The following is a 13,001-nucleotide window of genomic DNA, read 5'->3' on the forward strand; positions in this document are numbered from 1 at the left end:
TTTAGGGAGATCAAAAGAAAGCTCTTAACATTTTGTACAACCTTTGTTCTACACGTCTTAACAAAATAATTTTACTTTAAAAGATACAAAGGAAAATATGTGTAATTTTTTGCTCCTTTAGGCGTCCTAATTTTTTAACCCTGTCAACCACCATTTCGAACGCTGTAATCAAAAAACAAAAAACGATGTGCACAACTACAATGCTCCTACTTTTCATTTTCAATGCATTTTCTGCTCAAGCTTATACAGTCTCGGAGCCTTTGTCTGGAAACAAAAGCCCCTAAAATTTCATTCAAAGGGGGATAACTCGTGAACAGACGGGAATTTCTGAAATGTAGTACATGATTTAAAAATTGTTCTGTAAAGTTTATAAACCCTGAAAATTAGAGCAAAATCCATGCAGAAATGAGCGAGATATGAAGCTTCAAAGTTAGCGTCTAGGAAAAAGAAAAAAAAAGAATAATAAGAATTAATCTTAACCAGCACAATCAGTAGAAGGTCTTCCGTTGTTACGGAAGACCTTGATAACCCACCCTATTTTTGCATTTTTGTGATTATCTCCCCTTTGAAAGGGACATAGTCCTTCATTTGAACAAACTTGAACGCCCTTCACCCAAGGATGATTTTGGCCAAATTTGGTTTTAATTGACCCAGTGGTTCTAGAGAAGAACTCGAAAATGTAAAACGTTTACAGCCGGACAGCCGGCGGACAACAGGCGATCAGAAAAGCTCACTTGAGTTTTCAACTCATGTGGGTTAAAAATATATGATGTTCTTATTAATCAAATAAAAAGGAAAACAATGCATAAAGAGATCATTAAAGATGTTCAACAGATATTTCTCCCAAACCTACTGTCCACAGACGACACCGACTATGCGGCGGTGTGTGTGTGTGTGTGTGTGTGTGTGTGTGTGTGTGTGTGAAAATAGCTCTCTGGACATACTGATTCAGTTAGCCAAGTAAGATTGTTATCATATGCATTTTCAGTACAGCTGTTTTCCAACTGTTCGTAGAGCTAGTGTAACGTGAAGCGGTCATCCAGCCAAGTGCTGATCACATTCGCCGTTGCTTAACTTGCGTGATCAAGAGAAAGTCTCTACCACATCACAAGAAAAGCTAGCTCTCTAGCGAAGCAATATAAGTTCCCTCTTATACTGTCCGCTACACTAGTTTCATCCTTGGTATCTCTGTAGTCAGCGAACCTGTTTGTTTTAATTCTTAGAATAGTTCCTACCTAATGCTTCCAGTACTCTGTTGTAGTCATTCGTCATGTGCTGAACAACTGCCGTATGCTCACCAAATGTTGCAATGCCAACATTCTCATTTATTCCAAGCAATTGAGAGATTTCAGCAAGACCTGTATGGCAAAGCATATTTTGATATGAAATAAAAAGAATTGAATATCATAAAGCTACAACTTTGGTGTGTGGCTTATATCGTAATTGTATTACGTTTTTTCAAGTTCAAATCAAAACAAACTTTTAATAAAAAACTTGGCTGCAGTCATCATTTCTTCAAATGGTTCTCCCTCCATACTCCCAGAAATATCCAGCAACAGGCAGGTGTTGGGGCCCTTCCCTCGCTTCAGGTTTGTCGTCATTAAACCTGCAATCATGAAATACACATAAATTCATAGGCGGATTTAAGAGGGGTGACAGGGAGCCCCCCTCCCCCTCCCCCTCCCCGGAAGATTTAGAATATACAGAGGTTATTTGGGTCAGCTTAACAAGCGTCGTTTGGGATGCAGTGTTTGGAGAACTTGTCATTAGATACCCAAAGCTTACATAAGACACTAAAGTTAATCAAAAACTAATTCACTACAAATTACAAAATCAATATGCAAACAGTGTTTAGGACATAGTTAAATTCATAACCACTCCAAATGTTGTTGTACTTGTATTCGGATATAAATTTTTATTCTTTATGTCTGTTGATCATATCTATAAGGATCCCATTGGAAATAAGCTAATTTAAGCTTTTATGGGTTGTCCTTAGGTTATTATATCATCATATATATGTCATGTTATTCATACAGTTATTCTTTAACTATTATAAATGCATATCGCTATAGATTATGTCAGGTTTCAATTTGTTATCTTAAATTCATAATCATGACATTCTGTAATATTTTATACCCGAATGAAATGAAATGACAAAAAAATTACCAATAGAAATATCCAAGTCAAGATGCGCTAAGGTCTGATATATATATTTTTTTGTAATTGGTAAATTGGTTAATATGAATCACTAAAATGTTACCTTACCCCTTATACGTTCGGCTTCAGCCATATTTCTCCACGTGCTCATTTCTCGGATATCGGGAACCGCATCTGGATCTTTACTGAATCCGGCTAGAAGTGTTAGATTATTGCTTACCACTACGATCAGGAAGATCATAATCAAGTATTGTGAAAATATTTCCCGTTTAAACTAAAAATGTTACATACATTCCATTCGTATTACACACCACGTATATAAAGCTTAATATTCTGCATGTATATCAAAATAGTGTCAAAATATATACCCAAGTTTTTATATTCGTTTTTTGATCCGGTCGTGCGTTGTACACTTCTGAAAATAAAATTAAAATACCTCATAAAGAAAGACGTTGATACAATTCATAAAACATTATTTTGTATATTTTCAGTCATATGTATCTCCGCCACAGAGAGCTAGCCAACGAGTGTGTATTGTTTGTGCGTGGACAAGAATATATAGCAAAAGGTTCGTGTCCAACTTCGCTCATCTGAACCTTCACATTTCTCTGATGCGCAAAACGTGTTAGCCCCAGAAACCACAGTGTTAGCAAACTTGAATGCACAAGCAGAATAAAAGACTTTCATGTGAATCTTTATAATCTCTTTTATGGATGAAGGGGTGATTGATTGATTGATTGATTGAGTATTGTTTAACGTCCCTCTCGAGAATATTTCACTCATATGGAGAGGTCACCACTGCCGGTGAAGGGCTGCAAAATTTCGGCCTATGATCGGCGCTTATGACCGTTGAACAGGGAGGGATCTTTATTGTGCCACACCTGCTGTAACACGGAACCTCGGTTTTTGCGGTCTCATCTTAAGGACCGCCCCATTTAGTCGCCTTCTACGACAAGCAAGGGGTACTGAGAACCTATTCTAACCCGGATGATGAAGGGGTGATAAATCTAACTTTACACAACAAGAGGATGCAGCATACTTAATTTGACAATTGTAGCCTTATGGTTTTTGAGAAGAATTTTTTTTAAAATAGCTTGAAATATAAATATGTCATCCCTAACGAGGCCCTATCCTAAATCCGGGAGACATGAGTTTGAACAAACTTGCTTCTGTGTCACTGTGGCCTTTGAGAAGAATATTTTCTTTTAAAATCGAATATGCATCATTCGAATGTAAAACTTTGCGAATATATACATGTAATATATGAGAATCCTTGAATATTCATTTGACAACTAGTAGCATAGAGGCTGTTCCTGTAGACAGGCCTGGCTCCGATGGCACGGTTTAAACAAACTTGAATCTTTCATAAACAGGTACATAGAAACTTTATGTATGTTTATTCCTATTATGGTGCAGTGGTTCCTGAGAATTTTTTTTAATTAAAATCCACCCTAATTCTCAATTTTAAATTTTCATTGGTTTTATAATGTCTAACCCGACACACTGACGGAACAAATTGCCTCCCAGTGCTTGTCGGAGTAGACAGGTTATACTTCTCTTTACAGTGAATAGACTCCTTACGGCTTGGATCCTGCTCCAATCTCCTTAGGAGTCCTTCCCTTTTGCTTTTTCTGAAGTTCCTCTCTGGTAGGAAGATTGAATTTGTCCTCAGTCCATGATGTGACGTCATGTTTTGGAGTGGCAGTCATATGAGTGGTGACCTGTCCCTTCTCAATACCACTACCGCTCATCAAACGTACACGATTGTCTACATCAAACGAAATCTTGCGTCCTCTGAGACCTAACCGGTCCGCTTTAACTGGAGGTTTGGGTATTCCACTTGTATGTTTTTCTATACTTTCACAACTTTGGAGTTCTGGGGTAGGTTCTTCTGTGATGTGCTCTTCCATACTCGTTACAGTTTCCACTTTCCTTGGTCTTCCAATAGATGGCGCTTTGCTAGAAATCACACTTTTCCCATCCTCCACCGTCACTTGTTTTCTGATCGTGATTTTAGGGCCGTTGCTGGACCGTGGCACATGCTTCTCCTGGCTATTTTTATGTTTTAAATTATGCCCACCTTTAAAGCCCTGCACTGTTCTAGAAATTTCCTCCACTCTGCCATCCAGTCGGTATAATTTTTCCCTTAACGACCTCAAATCTTGATCGCTTGCATTGTTCTGCTCTTTCAGGGAATCTAAAGCTCTACAAAAATCTGAGGAGAATATTTTTATTTGATTTGAGAGAAAATTCTTTTATTTTTCAAATTAAACAAAATCTTAAGAGATTATAGATATAATGACAAACAAGTAGAAACATTTACATAAATGCTCATCTCTGATGGCTCAGGACCTGACCTTTCATTTCAAGTGAATGAAAAGTGGATGACATGTACATAATTTTGATATTGAAAACTTTCAAATTCACTTAATTTAGACAACAAGGCAGTTTTAGTAGAAAGTAATCTGAATTTTTTAAGCCCATATTGGGCTTAAACCCGCGATCAGCAGTTGACACGCTCACCTACTGAGCTACTCAGCTAGGCATTTAAAGTGGCTCACTACACCTTGAAAGAGTTTCTCAATTCAACACGAAATAATTTAATTATGAGGGATATGATGATATACAATAAGTATATTTGTCAAAAGGCAAAAAATATACAATTTTGGATTTTAAAAAACATTATTTTCAGAAATTAATTTCAATAAATATTAAAGCTGTATGACCCGATGTCCATGTATTTTTTTATTTTTTTTTGTACATAATTACTTTGAAGCAGATTAATTACTTTATAAAGTTATTAACTTTCCCTTAATTACATGCTTGAAAACATCTGCATGTAAAAGAAAACAGTGCGAATATTATTTAGAAAGTAAATATAGTGGCTACATATATAAGTCATCCCATAATAGACGTCTATAAATAGACACACGCGCGTCAGGGGAATCCCAACATGATGTATTAACTCATACGCAACTGTCTAGTTTTAAGGTTGAAAGAGCGTAAAACAACGAATTACTAAGAGGTATTTGATATTTTTATTTCTATCAAACTTATGGTACGGTACTGTTATAACAAAATACACAGCTTTACACAGATAATACCATCGATGATCTGAAAGTTTGAACTGGTCACGTGACTGTCACTTGAAATGGCAGAGTGACGCTGTTATTTGTAAGCATCGATTTAAAATCACATTATTTGGGTTAAACAGGTGAAATAATTTATGATATTTCGTACAGTCTCATAACTACATACGTGCGATGATTTCATAGCGTTTTTACGAGATGGAAAAAAATATTGTAATTCGGACCATACAGCTTTAACAAAAGCCTCTGGCGGATTTGAATTCGGAATATGCGGTTCACCAGTCCAATGTTTTAACCACTATGATGATAGACAACCAAATCGATTGATACAAACAATTTCACAAAACATTTGAATCGCCATCTTGTGATGTTATGTAAAGAGTTCAAGAACTATACCTTAAACTGAAAAGGAATAGACAAATAATGCCGATATTTACATTTTTTCCATATTTTAAAAGGAAGTCGGCCATTATGACGATGTAGAGCACCTCCGTAAGGTGTTCCGTGTTCGAATCCTGGTCTGGTCCGTTGCAGTTTTTCCCTCCACGTTACAATTGTAATTAATAGTGCTGTTCAGATACTACTTCAGTGCACTACATTCATTTTTGGGGGAAATTCTTGGTTTCACTAGGGTATACGGATACGTAGTTCTATCTAACCAATCTACACCTTCCGAATTTAAAGTTGCATAAGAAATATTTCCTTTTTTATAACGATCCTACAGCGCCCCATTTCACACATGAAAACAATTTCATCGGTTGAAACAAGTTTACAGGTCGACAAGTCGACACCCAAACAACATAAAATAATATACATGTATCACAACAACACCAGAAATCGTTAATAAGGGTCGACAGGTTAACACTCAAACTAAGGTCGATAGGAAAAAAACAAATTTCATAATTTGAGACACGCGGGTAAACGCGTAATCGGCTATTCGGTAGTTATCGGACATTCGGCTCAATGATGTGGTTGGTTTGAAAAACAAGGTAAGCTCATACGTGATTTTTATTGATGAAGACACATTCTATGCAGCGGTAATTGTAATCCTAAATGTGTATATGACCATCCTTTCAACAGCTAAACGAGCACTTTAAGCAATAACCAATTAACAGCGCCGAAAATTGGAATTTCCTTATGTATTCCGTAAAAATCTACCACAAATGTGATACTAGATCAGTAAAGAATTGTAATTATTGAAGAGAGGATATTCATTTGCATTTTTGGGCTAAGATAATCCTTTAGGAAATGATAGATTGAAATAAACTTACAGTAAGAGAAAACTAGAGTTTATTGAAAACATCAGGTGGGATAAAAACAAGTTATCGGCAATAAGGTAAATGTTATCGGAAAATTCGGTTGTTTTTTTTTTTAGTATTTATGTTAACGGAGATAAGGTTTCCAGTGTGTTTCAAAATACCGTATACAGCATTAACTAGACACTAAATTGGTGTTTTAGGATAGAAAATTCGTGTTCGTGTTGTTCAGTGTCCAGAACAAAGTAATAATGGCTTATGATTATAATATTTGTGTTACGTCATCCTCATCTACTGGGTACTGAGTTGATAGATCGAGTGGAACTAGTTTTTCTGGCGACAATTTGTATATGTGTGATTAACTGTCTCACAAAACAGTAAGGCATACGTAGTACATGTACACTGTACATGTAAGGTATGGGCCATTTCCTCTAGGAGGAAGGGTTGATGTCAAGTTATAAAATGATCGAGTAAAAATGTGGATTTTTGAAAACATAAAAAAAAACCTCGGCTCCTCGCTATAAAAATGACCCATGACTATTTCCCGATTGTTGCTTGATCATTAAGAAATGTGACAACGTCCACGATCTCTGGGTTGTTTTGAATTGGTCTATGATACTGCATCTTTGTAAAATTACCAATCTTTGAAAATTGTAACCCTTGTAATCATTAAATCCGAATTTTATGTTTTGTCCCAGATACTGTGGATGATTTCACGTGCTACTTCTGTAGCTTCTCAACATGCCATTTCGAAATAATTGTGGAGCATTGTACGGATAACTATCCTAGTAATGGTATTAAATACAGACAATTAGTCATTAATGATTTAACCGGGAAATGTGGATGTCAGACTAAAATGCACAATAGCGTAATACCACCAGTCGCCATTCAGGGGGGAATTAGGCATGTGTCCGGAAATAGACTACTTATAACAGAACAAACTATATGTATGTGTTACAGTAACCTTGATGTACTACCTACATAAATTATACTAAAGACCAATGCATATGTAAATCAAATGTAACAATGCAAATTCCTACATAGAATGTGTAGTGGCTGACACATGCACCAATGTGACCAAAATGCTTTAAAAAATTGGTAAATTCTATATTTGTAACCTTCCTGTTCTTCGACATCAACACGATAGAATACATCAGCGCATTTTTCTTGACTTTTGATTTTTACGGTTCAACGCAAACCGGTCGTCATGCTCCAATAGAATGTCAATCACAATGATTTTGAGCAAATAAACTTACCAGTCAGAAACGAATTTGAGCCGAATGTCCGATATAACCGAATAGCCGATTACGCGTTTACCCGCGTGTAAGTGATCGATACCAAAATGTGAAATACAATTTTGAAAGTTTAACACTTGAATTCAAATTATCAAAACTTACATATTGATACATAACCTGCATAGTGTAATAATTAATCAGATAGCACTTACGGTAGCTCACTACACTAAAGCTTATACTCGGTATAACACCACATCACAAGATGGCGATTTAAATGTTTTGTGAAATTATTGGTATCGATCGATGTGTTTGTCTGTCATCGTAGCTCAGTGGTTAAATATTGTGCTGGAGAACCGCAAATCTCGAGTTCAAATCTTGCAGTCTTTTGTTCATAAGTGTTGAAATAATTTTTTTGAAAATCATGTTTTTAGGCCTATACAAATTTATGTTTTGCCTTTTTTGCATATATACTTATTGCATATCATCATATCTTTTATAATTAAATCAATTCATACTGATTTGAGAAACTATTTCTGGGTGTAGTGAGCCGCCTTAATTAAGGAAAATTAATTTCTTTTTCATCGTGTATTTCCACAAGCATTTTGCCGTATGCCTGAGTACAAATCAGGTATAACGTCGTTGACAATTGAATATATTGACCTATCAATTTGATAACCCATTAAACCTACAACATTTACTTTCGTACTAGTGGTTGTTGACTTTTACCCCATAAACCCGTCACCCCATGGACTACTGTTACCCCATCGACATGTTACCCAGTCGACACGTCACCCTGACGACACGTCACCCAGTCGACACGTCATCCCGTCGACCCGTCACTCAGTCGATACGTCACCCTGTCCTGCTGTTAATCAGTCTTTTTCTCTACAACACTGACCATTCTTTACTTTCATTTTACTAGCAATAGATAGAGTATTTTTAATCCTTGTGCATAAATGGGAATCACTCCTTTCTGTAAAATTGGCATTTAAAATTCACACTAGGCTAGCCATAAAAAAAAATTAAAAATCATACCTGACCATTTTTTGTCCAGAGGTTTTTGGGACCTAGTGAGAAAATACAAATGCCAAATACAATCGTGATTCAAGAATTTTTATTTTAAAACAAATACACATATAAACAAGACAACCCTTCATTATCTCTATATTCTGTATACTTTTTATAAATATACAGATTCTTTATCAAGTCGTAGATCAGTGTGTTTGTGGAGAAATAATGCACAATTAACAATTAACAGCCTAAGTTTGATAAAACGGGTAAATGAATTTTTTAGTTTATATATAATCATTATATATACCTTTCCCTTTCATTTAAAGTCTTCAGAATTGTGGAATTTGATTTTTCCAGCTCAGCCACTCTCCGCGACAGGCCGCGTAGCTGTCAGAGAATACACAGTATCAGTGCACAGATGTGTGGTGCATTATGTTTACACATTTATCAAACAAGTGCCGCATATACCCACAGGGACTAAGCCCGTTTTGGGCCCGAGCTCTGTCATACCATAAATATAGAAAGGGGTCTAACTCGGACACAGAGAAAAAACTAACCACTCGCTTCAAATGCCTAAAAAATCTTAAACTAGGTAGTACTAGGTAAGCTATGCGTAATTTGTCGTTTTCCTCGCATAGATTAATGTTTTAACTAATTGCATGCCAAATTTCAAGTCACGGGTTATTAAAATAACAAAGATATACGTCATCGCTCTCTCGATTTCACTTGTTTATTTTTACTAGGACATTTACCGGTCCAGGTCACGGAGTCGTTTCTCGCCTGTGACAGCAGCGAAATTCAGACTAGTATGGAAGATTTCGGACCTGTCAATTAAAATTTCACATCAATTGTACGCTACTTACTTCCTCATATTTTAATAATGTTCTTCGTGTAAACGTTACACGACTTATTTTTCCTCAGCAGCATCAACTGTTGACAAGATCTGCCGTTTTAATGAATGCACTAAATACCCAATAGACTTAAAATCTCAAATACTGATCAAAACATTATTCTTGTAATATTGCACTTAGAGAAGAAAATTGAACATCATTTCTTGGCTTTTTTAATTTTTTGTTTTTGTTTATTCTATTTCATTTAGATTATTATTACCCATTTTCCCCTTCTTTAAAGTTTTAGACAATTCGGGTATTTAGTGTTTTCATTAAAATGGCAGATCTTGTCAAGGGTTTTCGGTTTATGGGGAGCGGAGTGGACCGAAAACCCTTGGCTAGCGAAGATGACATTTGAAGCGAGTGGTTAGTTTTTTCTCTGTGTCCGAGTTAGACCCCTTTCTATATTTATGGTATGACAGAGTTCGGGCCCAAAACGGGCTTAGCCCCTGTGCATATACTCTGTACATCTAGTCAATCATTTTGTAAACACGATAAATATTTCTTCTTGAATGTAAATTATTTACATAAAATCATACTCTTTTATAACTAGTTTCAGTTTGAATGAAAGGAAAAATAATGCTTATATAATGTTTTGCTTTCCAAAAACGTCATTACTCTTTATTCGATTGTACCTGTTCTGATAGACTGTCCATGGTGCTCATTGGTCCATTTTATGACTTTCTGAAAATGAACACTAAGTTTCTACATAATCAAAAATGCTTAAATATAGACACATCATTTTGAAAACGGCTGTTCTACACACATCTATACTTGAACTTGTAGACTCGAGCGTTAAGTACTTTCGTTTTACATTAATTTATAAATATAAATATGAACAACAAACTTATCAAACAACAAGAAAACGTTGATCAGTCTTTAAAAGTAGATATAGATTTTGAAAAATAGACAGCACTACCAAGATACCATACCTGTGTCTACTCCTAATAAGTTAATGGCTGTTTCCATTAGTAATTTTTAGTGCTCTATTTATAGAAAGAGGAAATTTCTAACTGATAGTGACACTAATCGAAAATAGAGTACTTTGCTTTTGTTTGTCCTTAAGTTTATCATTATCATTATTTGCACGTAAACTTTATTAACTAGGCCTGTGTATTTCCTAGGATGCAATGTTAATGTTTATAAAGATAAACACCACACATAGGACTTCGGAGAGTTCATCAAGTAGGCCTAGATCTTCCGATCGATTAAAAAATACCAACCATGAACACAATACATATTTTAATGAGTATTTACCCCAACTTTCTCACATTATTATTTTCATACACTGCATACATTCATGGTTTTAAACTCAGAATAATTCTTATTTACTTGATTTATAAACTGTTTGGGGGAATCCCACAGCTTTAAAAAACATTCAAGATAGTTGAGACATTTCTACTTTCATTTTCGAACTAAACTACGAGTGCATGAATGAATTTAATTAATCAAATGTTAGCGCGATGTTCCAGAACAATTGAAATTATGCGGTATCTGACCAATTTCGTTACTTATGAGTTGATCTGACAACTAGTATCAATTATCTAAATTTCCCAAACTCGGAGAGGGGGGGGGGGGGCATTAATTTTTTAAGGGTGCACTCGATTAAGCGACACAAGTTACACGGGTAAACAAATTGCCTATCTTAAAGAGGTGTGCTACACCAGAGAAATTTGATGTAGATGAAAAGTGGAGGATATGTACAACAATATTTTGAAGTTAAAACATTTTCAAATTTACTTTATTTCGTCCAAAAAAATATTTTAGTAGAAGGTAATCTGGAAAAAAAATTATAAACCCTTCTAGACTCGAGTCGAACCTGCGACCTACAGGTTAGCAGTCGGTATGCTAACCCACTGAGCTACTCGTCTAAGTATCTGAATGAAAAGGAAAAGTCAAATATTGCTGATATTGATTTTTTTTTCCTCCATGTTTTTAAAGGAAGTCAACCATTATAACGATGTAGTAGAGTAACTCCTTAATGCTTGTCCAATGATATTTTTTATATTATTACATTTCCAATCAGAGTTCGTATTTCTTGCTTTTCTACCCTCCATGTTGTAAACAAACACTACCCAACACGACACAGGTGCTTGGATTCTGGACCACCCCACCACAGGCACTTCTCACTATAAATAACTTACGACCTCTGTATACTAATAATAACACGTGTTATTATTAGTATACAGAGGTCGTAAGTTATTTACAGAAACAAGTGCCTGAGTAACCCCCCCCCCCCCCCCCCCCCCCGAAATAACCTACATGTAGCCTACTCATTAATGAGTTAATTCAATAATTCTTTTGAATAACCAGCGAGGGTATTTATTTTGAGTTATTTTGGACTTTAGGGGTATGTAAGACATTGTTGACATGCATTAGAGAGATTTTCAATAACAAAAATTATTTTAAAAATCAACTCATGTAGGTTATTCGGAAGGTGGGTCACCTGTGTGACTGAGAGATATGAAGTTTATTGACAGAGCATGCGTAAATTCAGCTCTAGTGTCACAAGAGTTCACGAGGAGAACCGACTTACATTTGTACATGTAGTGGAGTTACTCGTACTTAGTTTCTTCTTAATACATGTGAACCACTCATCAATCTCATAGTGGCGGATCTAGATTTTAATTAAGGGTGTTGCTAAAACGCGGAACGGAAACCGAACTGAAATAATGTATCTAAGATAATACGAAATATCGGGCAAATATTCTTTATTTGATTAAAATAAAAATAAGAACTTATTTAAAGCGGTATCACAATTTCATCTTAAAATTCTGTATTATAATTATTGATAAAGCATTGTAAAGGGGCATGCATCAGCGGTGAAATTCAAAGCAACCATTTTTTCCTCAAAATCTCTCAGTGGCATTGGACTGTATATGAATGACTATAAAACATTTATTTTGTACAAAATCAAGAGAAACCTAATAAAACTACCTTCGATAATCGCTTTTAGTGTAAAGAAAAACATAAGGAAGAATTATTGTCTTGCAAGACAATAGTTATTTAATCACCAAAATTACATATCCATGTGTCTGCTTTCTGCTTTGAGGTTAAAAAGCGTTTGAAATAATCAAATACTGGTGCTAATACTGAAATATATAATATAGAGCAATTTTCATTTCATTTCATTTTTGGCGACAAAATGGCAGTTAATGCCCCTTTAATTAAATGAATGTTTATATAAAAGTTTACAAAGCGTTTTACAAGAATCTTGCAATTTCGGAATTAACGGGTTGTTAGGAAGCAGCGACACCTATGCGGGCAGACAATGGAAAGAACACACAGTCTAATACAGATTTATATGACCCCTCTCGTGGCAAAACGTCTTCAACGCATGTGTATTTACACATAATACAGTGT

At 35.4% G+C, this 13,001-nt stretch overlaps 1 protein-coding gene across 1 annotated transcript in view; it reads right to left on the bottom strand.

Annotated features, from left to right (window-relative positions):
- Positions 1-10,657, bottom strand: part of LOC130054997 (uncharacterized) — a 91,163-nt gene extending 80,506 nt beyond the window's left edge. The window contains exons 1-9 of the mRNA XM_056166140.1: positions 10,571-10,657; positions 10,274-10,322; positions 9,056-9,135; positions 8,773-8,804; positions 3,739-4,372; positions 2,526-2,572; positions 2,266-2,352; positions 1,481-1,606; positions 1,236-1,358 (exon numbers count right to left, since the gene is read on the bottom strand). Of these exons, the coding sequence (XP_056022115.1) occupies positions 1,236-1,358; positions 1,481-1,606; positions 2,266-2,352; positions 2,526-2,572; positions 3,739-4,372; positions 8,773-8,804; positions 9,056-9,135; positions 10,274-10,303 (1,159 nt within the window). The 5' untranslated portion in view covers positions 10,304-10,322; positions 10,571-10,657. The remainder of the gene's footprint in view (positions 1-1,235; positions 1,359-1,480; positions 1,607-2,265; positions 2,353-2,525; positions 2,573-3,738; positions 4,373-8,772; positions 8,805-9,055; positions 9,136-10,273; positions 10,323-10,570) is intronic.
- Between the last annotated feature and the right edge of the window lie 2,344 nt (positions 10,658-13,001).

Source organism: Ostrea edulis, chromosome 5, assembly GCF_947568905.1.
Source record: "Ostrea edulis chromosome 5, xbOstEdul1.1, whole genome shotgun sequence".
Classification (NCBI taxonomy): Eukaryota; Metazoa; Mollusca; class Bivalvia; order Ostreida; family Ostreidae; genus Ostrea; species Ostrea edulis.